Consider the following 23,764-nt stretch of genomic DNA (forward strand, 5'->3'; position numbering starts at 1 on the left):
CTAGAATATAGTATTTTTTTAAAGTTCTGGAAACTGAAAGTTTTTGTAGCATTCTGCACTTTCCATACTGCAACGTTAAGAACGAAACCTTCATATAAGGACAAAGATTTGGGGAGGTCAACCGGATCACATCACAGGGCCGATTCTCAGTGCACAGCGAATGCAACGCAGTTTTCCTGCTCCATCCCTTCTTTTTTTTTTTGCGTGTGTTTTTTATAATCTAATGTGTTGAAGATCATTGTGTGTTCTTTCTTTAGTGGGTGATAGTTTGGCCAAATTGTCCAAATCCAAAATCCAAATATTTGCTGCCTCTGATTTGTATAAGACGGCTTGCTCATTTTATTGTGAATTATTTTCTTTCTTTTGCAGTAACACACCGTGTTCCAAATTACATTTTGAATCTTGAGTTTTAACCCCCCCCCCCCCATTGGGTGAATTATCACGGCCTACTTTTGGCTAAGAAGAAGTAACACCCTCTTAGCAGTGCTTGAAACCAAATAGTTAATTACTCCGTCAGACAGCTCCGAGGCTACATTCAGGTAGCGCGAGTAGATTTGTTCTCCTCGGCTACACACACACTCGTCAAACAGGCCATCATCGAGCCGGCTTCCCATGATCCTCTGCTGCATGCGTTCCTTCGTGCCATGACTTGCATGAACCCCCTTTTTTTTGTTTTGTTTTGTTTGATGACTCTTACAATCTTTTGTGTGGTTGATTTTGTTTTTCATGTCCATCTTTGTTTTTATTTGTTTGTTTCCTGTCTTCGGTTGGATGCATTTCCTGTGTGTGCGTGTGTGCGTGCGTGTGTGTGTGTGTGTGTGTTGTCACTTCCTGTCCAGTGCTGGAGTTTGAGCTACGGAAGGCAAAGGAGACCATTCAGGCTCTGCGCGCCAACTTGACTCAGGCAGCAGGTGTGGCGGACTTTTAACTTCTTCTCCACCTGAACCCTCTTTTGTTACAGCTTTTTACTCTATCTTTTTTTTTCTGAGGGAATTCCATTAGATGACTAACGCTCAGCATCCTTTCGAAACTCATCTAAAATCTTCTCAATTTCTCAGAGAGCGAAGGTCCCTCTCAGGAGAGAAAAAACTTCAAGTCAAGTCCTGAGATTCAGGTGGGAAATCTTTGACTGTTGAGGATTAAAATACTTTTTAAAAATGTGTTCCTTTACACCCTGTGATGATGTCACTGCTAGACTTTGTCTGAGTCATCTCACAATTTCTCTGCCCTCTCTGCCTCAGGAGTCCATACGCCCGCTGGAGAAAAGAGCCTTGAACTTCCTTGTAAACGAGTATTTATTAAAAAACGAATGCAAGCTCTCGTCCATCACCTTCTCTGATGAAAATGATGATCAGGTAAACCGTTTCACATCAAATTCCTTTATTACTGCTTCTTAATAAAAAGCATATTAGGAGGCATCTGACTGGTGAGCATTAGGACACATAAATAACTCATCAGCTGACCAGTTCGCCTGCATGAGTTCCTGCTTTGTCCCTGCAGAGGCCCAAAACCCGTCTGCCACAAGCCGTTTACAGCCGTTGTCTTTAATGCATTTGCAGGACTTTGAGCTGTGGGATGATGTCGGCCTCAACACCCCGAAACCCCCCGACCTGTTAATGCTGTACAGAAACTGTGGAGCCCCTCTCCCTTCTCCTCGGGACATGGTTAACGTGTCCGTAGGGGTGGAGTTTGCCGATCTTCCGGGAAACTGCACGGCCCAAGAGCCCCCCAAGAAGCTTGACCTCTCGCATCAGGTCGGTGTCTAATGTGTTATTTCGTATTGCACATTTCAACAACAAGGGAATTAAAAGTGCTTCACACGAATAAAGGCAAAAGAAAAGGCAATTCAGGGAGTCCCACAAGCTGTACCGTCCATCCATCAGTGTTGGATTTTTGGCTTTGCTGTATTTTGCTTTTGGCTGCATCAGGAGCTTTGCGTTTTCAAAATTGTCGCTATTCTGTGGCAGTGATGGACCTTGCAAACAGCCCCTTTTTGCTCCTTCTTTTACTGAAAATGTGCATTCACGCGCTTTTCGAGGGACGGCAGCCGTGTCCCATGAAGGTCAATTTCTTTGAGTCGTTGCTGCACAAAGTACAGGAGGCGGCCTACTGAGTGTGAATGATAATGATGAAAAACTGAATTGCCCTTTCTACATTCAAATGGCTGTGGAAGTAAATGGCACGTTATTATATTTAAATAAAGATATCATCAATTCATGAGGTGACCTTTTAGAGAACACACCCTTCAGCTGGTGCAATAAAGTCATTTTTATTTATCCCTCCGTAGCAGCAGAAAGAAGTCATCCAAGAGTTGGAATACCAGATAAGTCTCCTCAACAATGAGAAGCAGAGCCTGGCTGAGCAGATGAAGAAACTGCAGAGGTGCGTGTGCCTGAGTGCATGTTTCTGCTGATATACATCAGTCACAATGCAAAAAAATACTAAGCCACTGCCTGGAGTTGCGCATGTGTCTTATACGTACGTGTCCTTGTATGTCAGAATACTATTTTACTGACACAGTTTGATTCATTTATTAACAGTCGTATGCCATTACAAGTGGAACATTTAGCAGTACCACCACGGGGAAAAAATAGAATCATGTATATATGTATTCTTCAGTACACTTTATTACCATAACTGAGACCAAAACAGCCCATGAGGTAGAAAATCCTTTGTGGAAATCATGAATGCATGAAATAATAAGATTCAGAAAGATTGGCTTTACCGCTGTCCAAAATTCTTGTGGCATTTTTACAGAACAGTTTTACTGCTACTTTTGGATGGAAGACGTATTGACTCTCTTCTTCACTGCTGGGAGTTATCTGGATTTTCTGATGGTGTCCTTACATGTCGTCTTTTCTCCAATCCACAGTGAGATTCAGACCCTGAAGCGGACCGTGTCCTCTCCACTTCCAGCCACTCTGGACATGGGCTCCCACCATACATCCAACACCGCCGCCTCCTCCTCATCCATCACCACCACCACCAACACAACTTCCTCCACCAACCCCCTCTCTGTGGTAGCTGATCAATTTGATATTCATGCTGATTCTACCAGTGTCCTGCCGTTTTCTTTCATGTAGTGTAACATAGGCCCGACATTTGACCCATTCATTCTAACATTCTCTTGTGTTACCCTCAGTCTTCTACCGATAACAACCAGTATCTGGACATCCGGGGGGTTTCAGAGCCTGAAACCGTTACACACCCACAGTCCCTTAATACGCTGAAGAGTCGGCCTCCTGTCCAGTTTGCTCAACCTAACCGGTAAGTCCTGAAGAAGTCTGTGGGATCTCACAAACTAGACACAATAAAAAATGTCAGTAATGAGGTGTTTGTCGATGTTGCCTGTTACATCGTAGAAACAATAAATTAGAACCTCTAAATCAGGTTTTCAGATGGTATTTGAAAGACTAGAGACACACAAATCACAATGAAATGCTGTTTACTCATTACCTTTCACTGTAGTTACTGAATGTCACCACTAGATGAGGGTAGTTATCTGCCTTTGCAGCCAGAATGGACTATTACATCAGCACTTACTGGCAATGTGCTGCCCTCTTTGGTAAAAATGTAACCCAACGAAAGAACTTTTGATTCTTGGCCACGTACAAACATTTCTTACCACTATCCTACCTGTGCTGTAGTATATTTAGTGCACCCACATCTAACGAAGCATCCGGTAAATTGAGTACTGTGTTTCCTGTATACCTTTTTTTTATACTCCGTTCCAAAAATTCAGCGGCAAAATCCAGTTAGTCAGCACAGGTGCTGGTGTACCGAGGCGACTGCTAAGAAACCCTTTATGCTTACAGCTCTCTCTCTATTTAGAGTAACGTACCTGTAAATATTACAACAAGAAGTCTTGTGTCTCAAGGGGTTATGCCAACTAAACCAGGCCAAACTCCACAGCTCTTGTTGAGTACAGATCGAGTGGTGCAGCAGAGCAGGGTGACTGTTATTTGCTCACTTTCTTTTTCCTTTTCCCGTGGTGGTGTTGCAGAAAGCTGTCCCCGGCCTTCCAGCAAGCCCTGCTGTCCTTCTGCCGAACGTGCTCCGACAGCCGCCTGGGAGCAGAGGTCGGCACATTTTGAACGAAGACGGGTGCTTTTGTGATCACTTGGCGTACAGTGCATGACGGCCCTCTCACTTCCAGGTGTCTCGTATAGCAGACAGCGAGGAGAGTGTGTTGTTGATGCTGGGCCGCTGCCTCCCTCACATCGTCCCGAATGTGCTTCTTGCTAAACGAGAGGTAAAGCCCACTACTGCTACTGCCGCTGCTCCTCCTCCTCCTCCTCCATTATTGTCATCATTGCAGGACTCCTGCACAATCCAATAGATACACACACACAGCAGCAGTGCAAAGCGAGGTGGAAATCTAAGGGAAGCTGTAGAGTGGACGGTCACCTTCAGCTGGTGAAAATTCCCATCCAAACAATATCTTCTTAGATTTTCTCTGCTGGTGAGTCACCCTATTTTCCGACCCCTTTCGTGAGAAAAATGTAGTGTGGTTTGCTTTGGAAGAACACCACCCTGTCCTTGGTTTGTGCCACAAGGAACTCCCAAAATCTAACTAAGATCCAATGTAGTGTTCCACAGCATGGAGATGCGCCAAGTGTTTTTGTGGCAGTGGTCTCCAAAGTGTCATACATTCATTCTGAAGCATCAAATCTTATGTGCTAATGCTTCACTTAGCATCTTTCTCCTTCAGAATCAGAAGCCATTTATCGCCACACAAGAATTAACAACCAATATCCAAAAGCGCTCATTCAGACATTTGCAGTGCCAATTGTAGACCTTCCAACCTGCCAACACCCAGCTGCTTGTGTCTATCCATTGATTGGGAATTTCACCTTCTTTTTATGATGTTAACTCCGGTGCCATTATCATCTCTGCTCTGCTCTATTTGTCCTCCACTCATGTATGCTGTCCTTTTTGCCTCCACTGGGTTTTTATTTCGTCTCACTCATTCTCTCACTCTCACGCATGCCTCTCTTCTAGAGAATGGTTGCACATCTCTGCCAGGTGAGTCTTTCACGCACTCATCTGCACGGTTCTCTAACGATTTGTAGGCCCAAAGACGCGTCATTTGTGCCCTCCTGTTGGCTACACCTGCTGCCCCACAGTCAAACTTGCCATAACTATTCAATTTTTATTTATAAGCACTGTAGCACTGACAGTTTATTTAAGAGGCTTCCTTGCATTTTCTTAACAGGAAATATCAAAATGCATTTGTACCCAGAATATTAACTGATATGCAAAGATGGCTTATGGGATGCAGTTTTAACCTAACAGTAGGTGGGTCATGTAATGTGTGCATTTATTTATCTGCTGTGGGGTGATTTTGATTAATCTCGTAACGTTCCCTAGTATAGAGCTAAATCCAGGTCAAAAGTTTTGTTCATTTGAAAAACAATCTGTTTTGTTGTTGAACATTGAAAAATATAACAATGTATTCAAAATAAAAATAAATAAAACAATATTTTCGGGGGCGGCACGGTGGCGTGGTGGTTAGCACTGTTGCCTCACAGCAAGAAGGTCCTGGGTTCGATTCCGCCCAGTGGCCTTTCTGTGTGGAGTCTGCATGTTCTCCCCGTGTCTGCGTGGGTTCTCTCTGGGTTCTCCGGCTTCCTCCCACAGTCCAAAGACATGCTCTGGGGATCAGGTTAATTGGGGACTTTAAATTGCCCGTAGATGTGTGAATGTGAGTGTGAATGGTTGTGTGTCTCTGTGTAGCCCTGCGATTGGCTGGCGACCAATCCAGGATGTACCCTGTCTATCGACCGAAGTTGGCCGGGATGGACTCCAGCCCCCCCGCGACCCTGTGTGCAGGATAAGCGGTTTGACAATGGATGGATGGATATTTTCGGGTTTATTAAAAGAAAATCTAGAGCTGCGAAAACTATATTCAAACCGAAAATATTTTTCATGCACTTATTTTTATTTTGAATACATTGTTGTATTTTTCAAATGTATGCACATTTGCAGGTTCACATTTGTTTTTCAGATGAACAAAACTTTTGACCTGGATTTGACTCCATACCCTAGCACCTATTTTTTAACCAGCTTATTTCATATTCTTATATTTAAATCAAACCAAAGAAAGGTGTTTTTTTTTTGCCCATGACCTGAGGCCTGCAGGGCCTTCCATCTAACTAAAGGTAAAACAGCATTTATTTCTTTTTAATAGCTGGCAGCCAACATTTTTGCTTTTGTTTTCATGAGTTAATTTTCTATGACGAGAGAAGGAAAGTAGGTAAAAGGATTGTGCATTTACAAGTGAGCACTCCCTCCAAGTAGTAAGGCAAACACCTGCACAGGTATTTTTGGTCCAAACAGAACTGCTTGCATGCCCTTTGTGTCGATGTGTTTCCACGTGTGCACAAATACTACAGGCTTGAATTTTGCACACATTGAATTGAAACCCGATAAGGCGCAAAATGTGTTTTTTGTTTTTTTTAAAAAGAGGTAAGTCTGGTCGGAGTGGTTCCCAGCCGGGCTGCTTTGCATATGACGGTGGTTATGTTATGTTCAAACTTTGACAGTTAAGGAGAACTTAATCTCTTTGCAAAATCAGAATAAAAACAAACCGGGGGAGAGGATGACAAAGATTAAAACACAGCGCATTTAGGCTTCCAGGTCTGAGTGGTGTGGACTTTGTTCTATGTCCGTTAGCTCCGCCGACCGTGACATTGAGTACACACATACACACACACAGCTGCTCACACTTCCATCTTGCAACTTGAGGCTTTCTTACCAGCACAAGCAGGAGAGGAGGCACACCTTTTAGTCGTCTGAATGTGACACCCACTGGAGAACAAAAGGTGTTTGACTTGAAACGGTGGAATGATGCTTTAAAACTGTGCTTGCCACCTGGCTGCAATATCAGACTCTGTTAATCATTCAACTTTTTTTATTTATTTTCTATTTACTGTGTTACATTGTAGCATCTTGCTTGTATTATCCTTTTCCCACTCCGGTAAAAGCTTGTTTTGAGGTGTTTACACCTATTACTTCTTTACTATTTTCTTTATCCAATTTAAGACACAGTAGAGGATCTCAGCAAAGGTCATGTGGTTTCACCATGAGGAGAGTAAATGTATCCTGAAAGGGTTGACTTTTTGTTCTCCATATTGACTTTAATGTTTAACGAACTACTGTAAAGACAAAGAAGAGGTTTATTATGGCTGTTACAAGAATTATTTAGGAGTTATTACTTATTTACATGTTGCTGTTTGTACTCAAAGTACGGTTTGTCTAATAAAGCAGTAGAAAATCAGAATGGATTAAAAAAAAATATATAAATATATATTCTAAACCATTGTGAAGCATAAATAGACAAATACATTTCTTCAGCGAGAGGTACAGGCCATCTTTCTCCTGGCTTCTTTTTTTGCCATTTTTTATATCAAGAACTTAACATACATAAACATGCATTATTAGGCATATGTGTGGACAGTTAGTAGATAGTTGTATCTGCAAATCTCCTGTGCTTTTATTTTCTATTGAATGTTATTTGATTATTCAAATGTGGTGCAGTTTCAAAAGAAATCACGGTTCAAAAAGGTCTTCAGAGGACGATTCTTGTGGGAAACGGGCAACGTCCGGATGCGGCACAGAGTCGTCCTTTCACTGGAATGCGCAGTGGCTCGGCTGTTTTAGAGTAACGCGTCCAGCCTCGGTGGTGCTGGCGTCGTGCTGTCCGCTCCACCTGCCCACCATGTTGATCCAGGACCGGTCCGATGTGTAACCTTCTGAAAGAGTCCTCACATCCATCACATGCGAGTTGACACGGAAAGCGAACGGGGATCAGCGTGGGTTTCCTGGCATTTTCAGATTTGTGCTTAGGTTCTTTTTCTGTTTTTATCAGGCCGGTGCCAACGTCTCGCGAGAAGAAGTGTGGTACTTTCAGAGGCCGAGGCTGAGTCTTATGGAACGTAACGTTAAATTACCCTGAATGCGGTTCGTTTGCCGGTTTTTCGCACTTGAACTGATCACTCAAATTGAACTCGTCTGGGTCCGTTCACCGGTCCAGCGTTGGGGTTTTACTCGCTCTTCCAGCACTTGGCAGGAAACCATGATCTCTTCTTGGGGGAGAAAAAAAAATGAAAGTTAGAAAAACTCTATATTTTTAACTGCGTATACACTCTTTAATTTGTGTGTGTGTGTGTGTGTGTGTGTGTGTTGCTGAAATTCAGGGCGGACCACAATTTGGCCATAGAGGCCCTGTGTCAAGGGCAGGAAAGTCCATAAACTCTATCTGAACTCTGGCATAGATACGCGTTGTAGTAGGAGAAACTCAAGCAGCATGTATAGACCCGTTCAGCGCCATTCGGTTTCCAGGCTACAGCGCCGATCCAAACCATTCCGGGCAGCTACTGCACTCACAAACATTTGTTCAGAAAAAGGTCTATGTGTGTGTCTGTCTTAATGCAGCTGTGTCTGGGTGTGTGCATGCACTTTGTAAGTTTCTACAGTACATGGCTCCAACTGTATGTATGTGTGTGTGTGTGACTCAAACCAAATGAGTCCTGGTGTAACACCAACGAGGTATTGAAGGTAAGTCGTTTTCTCTGGTGTTAACGGACTCGTGTTGGTTTTAAACGTGTTTCTACCTCTTGACTTTCCCGTATTCTCTCCTCCTTTTTTGATCAACCCTTTCTCCCCCCCCCCCCCCCCCCCCCCTCCATAGACGTCTAGACCTGCTTGGCCACAGACCATCCTTTCCCCTTGTGTGTTTGTAACCGCGCTCTCCTATTTAAAGTCATGTGAACGGATGCCACTTCTCTCATCAGGAGTTGATCCCACTCATCCTGTGTACCGCCTGCCTTCACCCGGAGCCTAAAGAGAGGGACCAGCTCCTCCACATCCTCTTCAACCTAATCAAGAGACCCGATGATGAGCAGAGGTGTGTGCGCGTGTGTGTGTGTGTGTGTGTTTGTGTCCGTATACCGAGCGACTTGATGAATGATGATCGCAGAGATGCCATCGTTTAGTCGCACTATATGACTTTCTCCCAATGTTGTGTTTCCAAAAGACAAATGATCTTGACAGGGTGTGTCGCGTTCGCGAGGCACGTGGGTCCCACGCGCGTCGAGGCCGAGCTACTTCCTCAGTGCTGGGAACAGGTACAGGAAACCCTCCTTATTACATTACATGTCATTTAGCCGACGCTTGTATCCAATGCGCTATATGTGATAGCAGCGCTGCTTTCATTGCCGCTTGTCACCGCACACATTTATGGCAACCAAAGCTCCCAGAAGTTTGGAGGCTGAGAATTTGCCAATAGCGGTTTCCACAGGGTCAGCATGTTTATGATACGTTCTACCGTGGCTGCCCTCCAGTCTGCTACTTTACTCTTTTCAACTACTGCTCCTGCATTTTTTTTTTTGAAAACGTTTTCCTCTAAATATTTCTCTCTTCTTCTGCAGATTAACCACAAATATCCAGAGAGGAGATTGTTAGTGGCAGAGTCCTGTGGAGCCTTAGCACCGTACCTGCCTGTAAGAACATATTGTGCACACACACAGATTTGATTTAATTTGACTTGAATAAGAGAATACGATCTGAAGGCAGCGGCTCTGTCTTTGCAGAAGGAGATCCGTAGCTCCTTGGTGTTGTCCATGCTGCAACAGATGCTCGCTGAGGATAAGGCTGACATGGTCAGAGAGGCTGTGATCAAGAGTCTGGGTATCATCATGGGCTACATAGATGATTCTGACAAGTACTCCCAGGTAGGTGTGTCGTATGTATGTAATACAACGTGTTATGCTTTGGTTTTCTCATGTACAACAGTAAAATATTGAAACAGCCTTGTTGCGTGTGTGTGTGTGTGTGTGTGTGTGCGTGTGTGTGCGTGTGTGTGTGCGTGTGCGTGTGCGTGTGTGTGTGCGTGTGTGTGTGTGTCTTCCAGGGTTTTGAGCTGATGCTGCTGTCACTCGGGGACCCATCAGAGAGGGTGGTCGGTGCAGTCCACCAAGTCTTCATTCCTGCCTTTGCTGCCTGGACAACGGAGCTGGGCACCCTGCAATCCTCCCTCATCCCCTCACTGTTGGCCCGTATAGAGAAGCTACTTATGGTAATTGCCTGTGTGCACGTAACTTCTTAGTTGGGCTTAAAACCTCCTCTTGAGTTGGTGGAGCCGAAGACGTACACATGATGCACAGGGTTTGTTCGAGAGTTGTAATGGAAATGTGCCAGAATGCTCTCATTTATTTGGATAAACAGTGAAAGGAACAATCCAATGCTACAGATGTGTGCTTTTTGAATATGAGTATCGTATCCTATGGAGAACTGATGGACCCGCCATATGGGCAGCCTCGTTTGAGTTGAACGGGTCCTCCGTAAAGTTGTGTTGGCGGTGCATTACATGCATCTGTAGAGACCGCCTCATTCCCAAGCAGCAGATCTCTGCACCACACAAACAAAAGAAAGCCACTTTAGCTTCTCTTTTCTCTTCTCTACTATTTCTGTAGCAAGGAGAACATGTTCTGGATGAACACAAACTACACATGTTCCTGTCGGGCCTGCAGTCTCTCATCCCGCCGCTGTTTGCTGTGGTGCTGCAGAACGCACCCTTCACCAGCAGGGCCAAACTCAACGGAGAGATACCTACAATAGAGGGTAGGAAAACCACACACACACACACACACACAGGTCAAATGCAGAAGTAGTGACTCTTAAAGCAGTTAGTTTTTACATTTGGTTCCTTGTGCCTGCTGGTAGTGACCCGGTTCCCGAGGCCAGCATCTCCCCTCCAGGACGTGGCGACCATCATCGGCAGCAGAGAGATGCTGAGTGCCCTGCTGCTACTCTACGACTACCAGCTGGAGCACGAAGGAACCACTGGCTGGGACAGCCTGCTCTGGGTGGTCAACCAACTGTGAGAAATACACTCTCCCCCCCCCCCCCCCCCCCCCCTCCCCCACACACACACGTAGAGTCATATATGTATAGAGACAGCGTTGTACATGGCATCACCAAAGCTTACACAAACTGGTTTTCTTCTCGTCTGCTGTCTCCAGCCTTCCGCAGCTCATAGAGATTGTTGGTCGCATCAACGTGACGTCATCGACCTGCGTGCATGAGTTCTCTCGCTTCTTCTGGAGGCTCTGTCGCACCTTCGGCAAGATTTTTACCAACACTAAGGTAAAAACATGTGACTCATAGTGCTTCCACAACACTGTTATATAAGGTTTGAGTGGTTTTTATATGTTCAGCTTATCTCAACTTAAAGCTCCCGTAATTCCTTGATCTATTGACTACAAATAAGTTGAGTGGTTGTTACCTAATGAGAACTGTTCACCTATTAAATAATACGTTGAAGCAAATATTATATATATTATAATTACGAATGTAGTGATGACATTTTTTTCCCATTCCCCCCTCAGGTTAAACCACAGTTCCAAGAGATCCTGCGATTATCTGAAGAGAATGTTGGTGAGGGCAGATTAAACCTGCACAAACACACCTTTGTTATTTCTTGTGAGATTTTCTCAGCTCTCCCCTGAGAATGTTGGTAGGTGGAGTTCAAGCACAGACACTGTTGGTGTACACAAGCTATTCGGAGTCAGCTAAACGAACAATTATGTAGTTGTATGCGCAGTGCAATGCACCTGACCTCAGCATGTCATATTTAAATGTACATTGGTTTCTTTTTTTAATTCCGCTGATGTAATAGTGAACAGACATTTTACAACTATTTCAGTCTAGTTTCATTCTTCTTGTCAGATACTTCAACCGGGAATGATATTCTCACCAAAGCTACAGTGCCCATCTATGCCACTGGAGTGCTGACTTGTTATAACCAGGTAAGCAAATAGCGGGCCACTTGGGAATAGTGGCAGACGGGATGTGGAGAGTCATACAGTACCTTGTGGTACTCTACGCTGACTCGCAGGAGAAATCTGTAAACAGGCAATGAGCCAAGGATTTTCTCTTATAGTTAGTTTACATGTGGAGGCATTTTGGCCCTTATTCTTTAGTGTATGTTATATTACAGATTGTGAACCACAGTACATTTTGGGTAATTGTTTTTTAACACAAGGGAAATACCATTGTATTTGTTTCTATGTTTCTATTTTGATAAAATGATGCTGTACTTACAAATACACTGTGGACACGTTCTCCATTTTTATTAAAATGTTAACACGTTAACTAAACATCAGAAAATCCCATTTCAACTTATACTAAATGGGTAAAAAGATATTTGCGGTCCCAAAATACTTTTATGAATCTGTAGACCTTTAGCACACGTGTACATATCAAAATGTCAACTTGAATATTTTTGCCGCCGACGTGATGTAACTGATGAGCATTTTATAATTTATTTGAAGGACGAGGATCGCAAGTTGTTGGTGGGTTTCCTGGAGGATGTCATGACAACCCTGTCTCTGTCCCATGCGCCTCTTGACAGCCTGAAGGCCGCCTTTGTAGAGCTGGGGTGAGACAAAAAAAAGAACGGTTTCATTTTAAGAGCTCCTTTAGGATCTAATATTACCACACAACTATGTGTATGAAATCACAAACATGATGCTGACCCTCATTCAAGCAGGTTCATTCTAGTGGCTCATATGGTTACTGGGTCAGCAAGCGGTTCAATGAAAACTATCACAGATGATTTCAAATGATGCTGGTTAAGATTGCATCCCGCTAGAGTACTGGAAGTGCTCGTGAGCGTGAATTGATGCAATATGGCAGAGAAAAAAAACTCGATGTCCAAACTTCCCTTACCTGCACCACACTTTCTCTTACAGTCCAGGTAATGAAATGACATCACAGCAGCAGATTGATTGCTTTGCATCTGTGTCACAAAACACACACATTTTCTTCTTTCTGGCCAAATTGTTGCAGTGCGGTTGTCGAAATATACTCTGTTGCCACGATAGTCTACCTAGTATTCATCTTATGCTCTCTTTCAGCGCCAACCCAGTGTACCACGAGTTGCTGCTCACTGTGCTGTGGTACGGGGTGGTCCATACCTCTGCACTGGTCCGCTGTACTGCAGCACGGATGTTTGAGGTAGAAGAAACACACATAATCATAGTTGCTTGGATTTTCATATTGTTATCACACGTTATAACTATAAATAATACATACAATATATTTTAGTGTTCAGATGTTTTTGTTGCCTATGTGTAAATTCAGGCTTCTGTTAAAATAAACGATCCATTCCAAGTTAAATCATACACACTGTATTATTAAGCTATGATTGTCATAAACACATGTTGCCATCCTACACCATATATTCTATATTTATGCTCACCTATTTGTTGTACATGTGCTAGCTCTGCTTGCTATTGCTGCTGTTTAACATGCATCTAATATCTGGCTACTCTATCTTATGAGTGCTAAAGAAGCTTCTAAGCGACCCTGGTTCGAACTGAATACTCAGACCCTCGTAGAGTTAGAAGACCGGTCACTATGCACGGGTCTCACAACGGACTACAAAAACATCTGCTGCGTGTCAGAGAAAGGCTGAAGTCAGCAACCTGAAAGTTGAGTTGCGAGAGTCCAAGCTCTGTTCCTTCTCAATGTTGTTGGAAATAATAATACGACCAGACTTTTTTTTACTTCTTCAGTATTTCCAGTCTTATTGAAATATAATACGTCCACTGTGTTCTGTGGCCTAAACCGCGTCAGTCCTTTGAGACCTGTGCACACTTTAGGTCAAATATCAGAACGAGGATCTCGGTACGGCAGTAGATCTAGGCCTATCTTGATCTAAACTTGGGGGAGGAGGAGTGGTAGGCTATATTCATGTCACACCCGCACCCCCCCCCCCCCCCCTTGTTTTGTGGGGTACTCACCGTTTCCCAACCCACCCCTCTGCAACCATTCCATAGTGAATAGCTGTCCACCATTGCCAAAACTGTGGGTACATATTTGGTCATCTACCACAGATCCCAGATCAGATTTGTTTACTTTTAACTGTTTTATCAATTTGACCTGAATTAAATAATAAACTGACCTGGAGTCTGTGGGAAGAGCCCACAGCTTTATGCTCACCATACTGTGAAGGTATTTGTGTAGTTTAGTTATGTTGGCTTTGTCCTTCCTTCTGCATACACGCGTGTGCATGTGTGTGTGCGCGTGTGGGTATTTGTTTCTGTGTGTGAGTGCGTGTGTGTGCGCGTGTCTGTGTGTACACACACTTGCTTGATATATGCAGTGCCGTTCCGTGCCTTGCAGCTCAGTTCTTGTCATTGTATATCACTTTCTTCCTATCTTTTTGTGTTTCTTTTTTCCTTTCCCCTCTTCTGTTTTGCTTCCTTTTTTGTTATTTTTTTTTTCCTCTCTATCTATTGGCGGTGTTGCTCGCTCTTGTCCCAATGCCCCGCCCACCCCTGTGACATCACGGCTGGTTCTGTCCAACCCGATCAGCTGCTGGTGAAGGGGGTGAATGAGACGCTGGTAGCTCAGAGAGTGGTGCCGGCTCTCATCACACTGTCCTCCGACCCTGAAATGTAAGTTTAACAGCAACAACAACAACAACAACAGTAAACCGCGCCGCGTCTCTCCCCCCTTCTCTTTGCCGCCTGAGAACTATCACACTGAATCAAGTCTGTACCTGCCAGGAGCAAATCCAGCACATAAACAATTTCTCGGAACTCTTTATTTGATAAATAATTCATTTAATTTGAAATCAATTCTACAAGTCCAAATTCCTCTTGTAACCATTCAAAGTCTCCCTTTTGAATGGCATAGTGTTCCGTTGGTGTCTGGAGTTTCTCCCCGGTTTGGGTCGAAGCTGGTTCAGGTGGTGGTGCATCGGATCGACCGCTGTTTGTACTAACACACCCTGCATGTGCGCATCATCAATCAGCAACACTGACCCACGCCAGCTCTCACTAACCAGTCCAGATGGGTGGATGCACACTGTCTGCATGCGCTAATAGCACAGTACCAGCATGCTCATTTGTAACCCCCCCCCCCCACACACACACATCACCTCCCCACCCTACTCCTTTTTAAGCAGGGCCCCTCCTCCTGACCGATCGGTCAGCTACCGGTTGGTTATCTTTGCCCCGTCTTTTGCAGTTTTATCCTATCACTTCATTCTCTCTCTCTCTCTCTCTCCCCCTCTCGCTCTCTATCTATCCTCAATATCATCTTCACACCTTCCCTCCATGTCTCTCCTCCCACCCTCTATCTGTCCCTCTCTCTTCCTGTGTGTGTCTCCTCCCACAACTGCCTCTCCCTCTCTCTCATCATGCCGTGTGGTGCGTTTGCAGTTGGTTCTCCGAGGCATGAGTGAAGCATTAGTAGATCGCCGTGCGGCTCCGGCCCTTATAACTCTGTGCAGTGGGCCTGAATTGTGAGTCAATCGATACACAACGAAACCTTTCTGTGAACTTTGTCATTTTCGTGGGCTGCATCCTTACAGTGTGAAGCAGGAATCAGGAATCAGGAATCAGGAAACATTTATTAGCCAAAATATGTCAAACATACAAGGAATTTGTCTTGGCGATTAGTGCGATTAAGCAGTGTCCTGTGTTGAGTGTGCACTAAAAAAGCAAAAACCTTGTGACCATGAGATGACATTAGCCTTCAGGACTTCTTAAGGACACAAGTGGTGGATTCATTAGCTACCATAGACACTCCGTAGAAAAGGATGTTTGCCTCAAGTAAATTGGCTCTCTTCCTGTATCCCATCTGCAGTGATCCACTGATCCGGGGCCACAATTATCAGCTAAACATTTTGGGCATGACGGGTATTTAAATCTCCCCTACTTCAATCTCGTATCACACGTGTCCTTTTCACTGCTGTACAAACACGGCATGCCGTGACAGTTATTTAAAGATCAACTCTCCTACGAGCAAAACAAGAACGTTTTGGGCTTTGTGTGCATCCGGCTTACGTGTTTGTGATTAGTAAAGATGATGCAATTACTGGTGACACTGTTGGAATGCAGCCCTTCTCATCTCATCTCTGTATTGAAATGCACATGCTCGTGGGTGCACACGTGACCCAACTTGTATATTCAACATATGTTTATTTTTAACATCTTTGGGATAAAGTCCAAGACGGCTAAAGTGTATCTTTTTGTATTTCCATCTCCCGCTTACAGTAATATGATCTAGTATCTAACATCACCCTAACAGCACCATATTAATCTTGCTTATCACATAATAATCATTGAATACAGATATTATTCTTATGCGTTATGTTTTTTCATATTTGTTAGGAATTGAAGGATTTATCTGTGATCCCTTAAGCACAAGGAATTTTTTCCTGTAAAAAAACAACTATAGATCAATAGAATCTGATGATCGTTGTTGAAATTGCAGAGTCCAATATGAACTTACTAGATCAACAAAGGTTTTAACCGTTAAACTGGCAGTCCGCTACGTGAGCAACCGCATCAGTCATCACCGTGGTTACTAACTATCGGCTTGTGGTCATTAGTATGTCATTAGTCATGAGTGTTGGATAAAACTAGAACATCCCACTTCATTGTGGTTAAAGAATCAATGCCTTCTGGGCACTAGAAGGGCCAATGCAAAAGCAGAAAAACATAATCCTACTATATTAGTAGCATTTTTTGGAAAATCCAAAAATAGCCACAGGGATTGTTGCCTGGATGCAAATGTCATGACCGTAAGCCATTTCAGTCTTGGTTAATGTGGTTAAAACCCAATGTTCTGATCATTGAAGTATATATATTTTTAATGGATGTGCAAACTATTTGCACAAACAATTTTTTTCTGCTAAAAAAAGAACACATAAACATGTGAGAATACCCCAAATAGTGATGCCGTTGAATATAAATGGTGAAACCATTGTCTTGCTCTCCTGCTGCTTTTAGCTCAGTGAGGATATCTACTATACCTGCCTTTGGTACCATCATGGAGACCGTCACACAAAAAGAGGTAGAGAACAAAATGAAATTTCCTTTATTTATTATTTAGAGTAGGAATTTGAATTGTAATCATTGCACAATTCATTATAAAACATGTTTAAACATTGTTTTCGGTACATGTACGTAGCTGCTGGAGCGTGTAAAAATGCAGCTGGCGTCATTCCTGGAAGACCCGCAGTACCAAGATCAGCACTCTCTGCACATGGAGATCATCAGGACGTTTGGAAGAGTCGGACCGAATGCCGAGCCGCGCTTCAGAGATGAGTGTACGTAAAGGGGACTAATGCCTACAGATTAAAATGGTGCACAACGTCCTGGTTGCCCTGGTCCCCGCCCCCCCACCCCTGCTTTTCATGTGCGCTAACATCACGTCTGTTGATCCCTCCTCTAGTCGTGTTGCCACATCTTCACAAGCTGGCGCTGGCCAACAACAGCCAGGCGGTGGAGAGCAAGAGGATCGACATTGCCACCCAGCTGTTCGAGGCCTACAGCGCCCTCTCCTGCTGCTGTATCCTTCCATAGGTCACACGCTCTACTGGGCGGCTTGGGTTTACTCTCATTTATGGTCCTAAATAACAGCTGCACTTAGAAACATAACCGCCCCGGTAACTTTTCCAAACGTTTCCCAAAAGGTCAGTTTACTCCACTTTTTGTATTTCCAAAGGATTTACATCCCAAGCCCGTGTCACGGTTGGCTTCGGGTTCGGGGATCCGCTATCGTAACAGTGAGTCAGTGGGAAGCCAAATACTAGCTGCACTGGTAAATGTGCTCCTGGATGTGCCGAGTGTCAGCGTGGCCCCTGCATCTGAGTGTGTGTGTGTGTGTGTGTGTGTGTGTGTGTTGGCAGAGGCTCCCAGTCGTTTGGCAGAAGGAGAAAGGGAAAATAAGCTGCCTCCAGTTTGGAGCTAGAGTAATTACAGGGTTGGTTAAGGAAAGGATGAGAGAGGGAGAACGAGCGAAGGGCTGAGCATCCAATTGTTAGTAACGGTTCCCAGGGTAGGAATGGCGTTTAATTTAACGCTGTCTCTTCTCTGATTGTTTTACTCCCTTTTAACCCCCCCACACACTCTCTCTACGCTGCGATTCAGTCAGCCACACCCTGGACACACACGCACATACGCACACACACAGTGCAGCTGGCCTGAGGTCCATTCCTGTGGATCTTTGTCAGGCTGTTATTGTGCTCTGCAGCAGTGTCCTACTGGCCTAACCTCAGAGGCTTCACCTCCCACTGCACGTCTTTCAATGTAATCAGTGCGACAGCTCTGACATTGTGCATTCCCATCTCTAAAAATACCATCATTTCTTCACTCTCCGTCCCGTGTAGGAAAGCTAGCAATGACAGGTGGCCTACCACGTTCAATCCTGGACCAAGTACTCATGTGTTATGGCGATACATACATTTGTACATTCAAAGGAAAACATTTTAATAGAAGTGCTTTCATTGACATTTTGGATAGTCTAAAGCAAACTATAAAAGCCTGCATGTGGTAATGCCCGGAAGAGCCATCCAAACTGAATTTGTAACTTATTAACTTTTCAAACACTAGCTTTTACATGTTCATGTCAGGTTGGTTTGGTGCTCTTCCTTCATGTTTCTCAATTTTCAAGCGAACTCCCACATTTTCGCAAACCTGCAAAGGAACCCAGATGGCATGAAGAGTTAGCAATGTTTTTTCTGCTGTATCAACATGCATGCGCGTGCTTTGGATCATTCCTTAACTTTCCGTTACCAGTCATTTCTGAGGAGGTGATGGTCAACCACTTCCTGCCTGGACTCAGGTGTCTCCGCGCCGACATGGAGCAGCTCTCTCCTGAGCACGAGGTCAAGAGGCGCTCCTGGGGGGAACGGGGGGGGCTTCGTACACATGTTCAGACAGTGACTCTTCCAGTCACAACGCACGCATGTATTTAGCACCTCGTCCGTATTCTCACCCACTGATGGACTGTGATTTTGATGTGATTTTTCTCTGGGTGACACATTCTTATTTGTGTGTACCATTTTCATGTGAGCATTTTCCCACGGTGACGAATGAGCAGCTGATTTTTCTTTTCCTGCGTACACATCCGCTCTGCCGGTCAGGTCCGCATACGACGAGACGGGAACTTCCACGCATTAGCACATATGAAGTTTTTAATCAGTGATTAAGCTCAGACGACACGTTACTCTTGTACCACTCCAGTGATTAAAAGCCTTGCAAAAATACATCTATTCTACCAACACCCAAACTGAATGATTCAATTCAAAGATCCTCTTTGTAAAGGTAACGTTTCATCTTTTTCTGTTGCATCCTCTGCAGGTTATTCTGAGTTCCATGATCAAGGAGTGTGAAATCAAGGTGGAAAACAGAGGAATGGCTGACGCACAAGGGTGAGGAGAGACGAACCGTCCCGTTCACGTTATTGCAACAAGACATGGCTTTATTGGTGATTAAAAGTCATTTGCAGCACGCAGAAGGAGTCCTGCTGTGCGGGGCGGGGTCATGGAACGCTGTATTGCCGGGTCATGGTCCCCAGAGGAGAGGTTGTTGAGCCACACTCATTATGTGGGTATCTTCACACAGAGAGATCAGAGGAACTCGAGGTTAAAGCTAAGGAAGCCGGGAAACACGCCAAGCTGTTGGTGTGTTTTTAAGCCCCCCCCCCCCCCCCCCATCTTGTTAACATGTGTTCAGGGCTCTTTAAGAATAGCAGTGTGCATTTATGGATGATATAAATCTGCACATGTCTGCTTGAGCCCTTTGCGGTTAAGACCGCTATATCTGTGCACAGAGATTTTTGTTCCTCTGTCATTTTGGGATCACAAGTCTTTATTTGACTTATAATTACCAAAATGGATTCATTTGTATTCTTATAGTTTTGAACTTGTAGAATGTCCCATTTGCATTTACTCCCATGTAGGAATCATCTGGAATCCCAGATATTTTATAACCCAGTGGACTAAAACCGTCCTACATTCCACGTGCTTATGCACATTTATGCTGAAAGGTACAACGGTTTGCAGGGACGTTGAGGGCCACACGAGTGCCTGTTCTCATCTAGAAGTTGTGAGAGGTTGTTCACCACCCAACGGACCTCCTTAATGAACTTCCGTTCGTTTGTTGTTGGTGTTACGAGGTGATGTTTGCCAAGCTGCCGCATTGCTCAACAGAAGGGCAGAGTCTTGCAACTGCTCGATTGTTTCAGTGTGAATCCGATAACTTAAAAGAGGAACCCGTGGAGCCGTTGGACTGTAAAAATCAGGAGCGTCTGTATTGGCAAACAGCATTTCCAGTTTATAGTGAAGGCTGTTTGGTCCACATTGCGACGGCCGCGGGGTCCAAGCTTTCCAAGCTTATCACAGGACAACAAATACTATTAAAGGCGAGTTGACCTCGTCGTGTTCATCGCGGCCAAATTCAAGCCTCGCGCGCTTTCTTTTTTTTTTTTTTCTCCCACAGCTCCATGTCCATCGCCTCCAGCCTGGTGGGTGAAGATGCCAAGACCAAGTTCCTAAGCAAGATGGGCCAGCTGACCACCTCTGGTGCCATGCTGGCAAACGTCTTCCAGAGAAAGAAGTGATCGATCACCGATCGACGACTGCAACTAACTGACAATCCCCTGCTGCTTTTTGGAGCATTTCATTCTACTGGAAAGAGCATCGGTTCAGCTTAAAGTAGAACATGACCATGTGTGTAATGTTTCTTCAGTTCCAAGAGATGACGGTTTGATGAAAGTTGTGTTAAAATCTCCATCGCAGCAGGACTCCATGCTCTTTTAGTGTGAAAAGCAATGTTTTCTTGCAGTGACGGCAGAGGTTTTCGCCTCCTAAATGATGACAAAAGCATTGTCGGGGACAAGGGATTTGCTTTTATGAATTGTCACATTGTCATTTTTGGAAAGAGGGGAGACGGAAGGAGACACTGAACAGTGTTGAGATGCACCCAACGTGAGAACAAGGGGTTCGTTTCTGGATATCCCAGAATCTAATCTGATTTCACTGCAGAACTTCTTCTGATACAAGAAGTTCTGCAGTGAAATCAGATTATACTCGTTATTAGGAAATAAAACTCTGAGCACGGCCTGCTGGATTTCATGTAGAATCTCAAAGAAACGAGCTGTAAGAGACGTGCATCAACATGCATTTATTCTAGAATATTTGTACTGAAAGACAACAAAACGTCTCTGTTAAGAATGCCTTGTGCAGTGTTCTGTACCGTTCTCAGACGTATTGCATACTTGAAGCTATGGAAAGAAAATGTCTTGCCTTTATTTCTTTAAAGTCTGTCACTGGTTATTGTTTTGACAGTTTCTATTTTATAACTTATTTATGTCTTATGAAAACTATTCCAACTTCCAAAGAAATTTGCACTTCACTTTCCTATTTTCTATTTCGTTCTTTGATATTGTTTATACAGTACTAGTCAAAAGTTTGGACACACTTAATGAGAAAGTGTGTCCAAACGTTTGACTAGTACTGTGTTTTATATATATATATATATATATATATATATATATATATATATATATAGCATTTGTTTTAATTCAGAGTCCCATCACTACTGTTAACTGCTTTCTTTTTTGTTTATCCTTTAATCCAAGAACACTGGTCGTGATCATAGCCTCTCCTTTGCATCTCGTCTCTTTTTTGCAGTGTCTCAGATAATTGTGGGTATTTGGTTCAATCTTTGTTCTTTTTTTCCGATATGCTCAATGAAAAATGCTAAATAACTGTATCATACACTGAACTGGCGGGGGGGTGGTACTCATTGTGTATATTTGAAATCGGTGTCATGGTGTAATAAAAGGTGGCGATCAGTTGTGTACTTAAATATACCTGTGGTGGCGTCACTGAATGTCAGCATACTGTTACACTTCCTGGTGTCCCCGAGGTTTGATTGTGGCTCACGGCTCCAAGTGTCAGCAGGTGTCGGAGGCTGTAAAACCAAGTGATTTCACAGACGAGCACACTGCTGCTGTCCCTGACCCTCACATCCAACCCTTTGAAGTCGCCCATTGTCTGCTTGGTAAAACAAACCAAAGTCCACCTCGCGGGACATTCCCAACAACCCGCTGCATGCGAGAGCCGAAGTCAAAACTCAATGATCTGGTTAACTTTGAACTACGTCATCTAAAAAGTAAGCTTGATCTCAGGCTTGCTTAAATTCATCAGGGCGATTTAAAGCACGGCGCATGTTTATTTTTCAATCATAGGTAGAGGGAAGTAGTGGTTGCAAGTTCACTGACATGTAGATAAAGGGCGTGTCCACACTTCTGTTTCCGATGTACACAAATTTAAAAACATTTTTAAAAAAAAATTGAAACTGATCAAGGCGCCCATTGTGGAGCGCCGCCCGTTTAGTGGGTTAACATGACGTGACCTCTTGGTAAAATAACAGGATTTGCATATTCAGGCTAATATTCAACCATCATCATCTGATAAGGTTCCAGGTGGACAAATAATTGATACACGACAGGGTGGAACTACAGGGCACAGTTGCTGTGTGCGTTTCCTTGAGGCTTTGCCTGTGTGTGTCTCTCTCTGTCCACAGATATGCACACAGAGTGTGATTTGGGAACAGCTTGGTTCTTGGATGAGACCCTTTTGCGTGACTTTATCCGTGTGTGTTTGTTTCATAAAGGTCCTCCTGGCACTTTGCAGAGGTAGAAATGGAGTCAGCGGGCGGCTCTCGGCGTGACTCACAGATCACATCTGTTTCCAAAGCAAGCAGAAGCAACACAACCCTTCAACCCTTTAACCCACCGGAACACGGTGGTTTAGTCTAAGTGTTTTTTTTATTCCACTCCGGCTGTGAGGGACTGCATGTTTTTCGGCCGTCACTAAATCCTTGAAGATTCCGCCAAAATCGTGGTACCAAAACAGGCCGCGGCTGCTGCCTTCTATATAGTGTGTTACTTTAATGGAAACAATTTAACGGCCGATGATGTGAGTTCATTTTTGTGTTCATGAGCTGTATGGAATATGCATGAATTTCTATTTTTTTTTGTTAATGATGCTAACAGCTCAACCCCACAGACACTTGCTCTCCGAAGTCCTCTTAAGTGGGATTCTTGTGAACCAGCATGCAGTGGATCTACATCTTTTTTTTTTTTTTCACACATCCAAGCAACCTACGTTGTAACTTGTTTGTGTTCTCAACGTTGTCGGCTTAGTTTTGACGTTGGGCGTTGACTTTTGGTGTGAAGTTTTTTGGGGGTTCCTTCAGAGTCGAGCTGAGGTTTTCTGATTGCTTTGAGAGTCTAATCCGGCACTTAATTACCACCCGAGCTGCACAGGCTCCACCACAAAACAGCTTCTCTCAGCATGTTTTCACAGGAAGAGGAGAGGGAGGGAGGGAGGGAGGGAGGGAAGAGAGAGGGAGAGCCCTTTGCCTCCACTGGCTCAGCCCCAAAGCCTCATTATTCTTCCTCTTTCTCCCTCAATTGAGTTTTTTGTCGACACGTCAATGTGGCATGTGTGGTTTCATGAAAACTGTCATATGTGCAGCAGAGTGCTGCACAGTAACACACACCGAAATGATTTATTTGTCTTTCTCCAGTTTTATTTTTTTTTAAAGGAAAAGAAATATTCCTTCATCTCTTTGACTACCTTTTGGTTCACCTTTCCTTTACCCTCATGCCGATCAACCCACTTCCAGCCACTCAGGGCTTTCTCATGCACTTGGATATTTGCATAACTGTCAACTTGAAGAGAACATTTCTTTTCTTCTCTCCAACCTGCCCCCTTTTTTTTTTGACCTGCCAAGGTAGGCTGTGTCCTCTCTGCTATGCAAATCCATTGCTCGCTCTCTCTTTCTGCCGGAGGGGGCCGTCACAGTGCTCGAGAATTGATGTGTTTTCCTGGGCGCAGAAATGTGGCAGTTATTCTCAAGTACAGTACGTGTGTTCCTCTGCATTTATC

The 23,764-nt window shown here is 44.1% G+C and overlaps 1 protein-coding gene across 15 annotated transcripts in view; it reads left to right on the top strand.

Moving 5' to 3' along the window:
• Window positions 1–21,674, top strand: part of relch (RAB11 binding and LisH domain, coiled-coil and HEAT repeat containing) — a 26,777-nt gene extending 5,103 nt beyond the window's left edge. Inside the window, exons 3-32 of one of the 15 annotated variants that reach the window (XR_013454040.1) lie at window positions 840–911; window positions 1,059–1,114; window positions 1,242–1,355; window positions 1,560–1,754; window positions 2,288–2,382; window positions 2,873–3,020; window positions 3,143–3,267; window positions 4,004–4,079; window positions 4,157–4,252; window positions 5,002–5,025; window positions 8,796–8,908; window positions 9,038–9,128; window positions 9,432–9,503; window positions 9,594–9,734; window positions 9,914–10,078; window positions 10,476–10,623; window positions 10,726–10,882; window positions 11,025–11,148; window positions 11,391–11,439; window positions 11,731–11,810; window positions 12,336–12,442; window positions 12,921–13,020; window positions 14,383–14,465; window positions 15,234–15,316; window positions 16,809–16,872; window positions 16,990–17,128; window positions 17,254–17,370; window positions 18,600–18,688; window positions 19,164–19,234; window positions 20,304–21,674. Coding sequence is in view for 10 of the 15 variants with exons in the window: in XM_040166713.2 (XP_040022647.2) it covers window positions 840–911; window positions 1,059–1,114; window positions 1,242–1,355; window positions 1,560–1,754; window positions 2,288–2,382; window positions 2,873–3,020; window positions 3,143–3,267; window positions 4,004–4,079; window positions 4,157–4,252; window positions 5,002–5,025; window positions 8,796–8,908; window positions 9,038–9,128; window positions 9,432–9,503; window positions 9,594–9,734; window positions 9,914–10,078; window positions 10,476–10,623; window positions 10,726–10,882; window positions 11,025–11,148; window positions 11,391–11,439; window positions 11,731–11,810; window positions 12,336–12,442; window positions 12,921–13,020; window positions 14,383–14,465; window positions 16,809–16,872; window positions 16,990–17,128; window positions 17,254–17,370; window positions 18,600–18,688; window positions 19,164–19,234; window positions 20,304–20,424 (3,032 nt within the window). In the remaining 5 variants the exon portion in view is untranslated. Of the gene's footprint in view, window positions 1–839; window positions 912–1,058; window positions 1,115–1,241; window positions 1,356–1,559; window positions 1,755–2,287; window positions 2,383–2,872; window positions 3,021–3,142; window positions 3,268–4,003; window positions 4,080–4,156; window positions 4,253–5,001; window positions 5,026–8,795; window positions 8,909–9,037; window positions 9,129–9,431; window positions 9,504–9,593; window positions 9,735–9,913; window positions 10,079–10,475; window positions 10,624–10,725; window positions 10,883–11,024; window positions 11,149–11,390; window positions 11,440–11,730; window positions 11,811–12,335; window positions 12,443–12,920; window positions 13,021–13,286; window positions 14,466–15,233; window positions 15,317–16,808; window positions 16,873–16,989; window positions 17,129–17,253; window positions 17,371–18,599; window positions 18,689–19,163; window positions 19,235–20,303 lie in introns of all 15 variants that reach the window. The other 14 variants (XR_013454044.1, XR_013454041.1, XR_013454043.1 and 11 more) reach the window with 14 other exon arrangements.
• The last annotated feature ends 2,090 nt before the right edge of the window (window positions 21,675–23,764 follow it).

This window comes from Gasterosteus aculeatus, chromosome 21, assembly GCF_964276395.1.
Source record: "Gasterosteus aculeatus chromosome 21, fGasAcu3.hap1.1, whole genome shotgun sequence".
Taxonomy (NCBI): Eukaryota; Metazoa; Chordata; class Actinopteri; order Perciformes; family Gasterosteidae; genus Gasterosteus; species Gasterosteus aculeatus.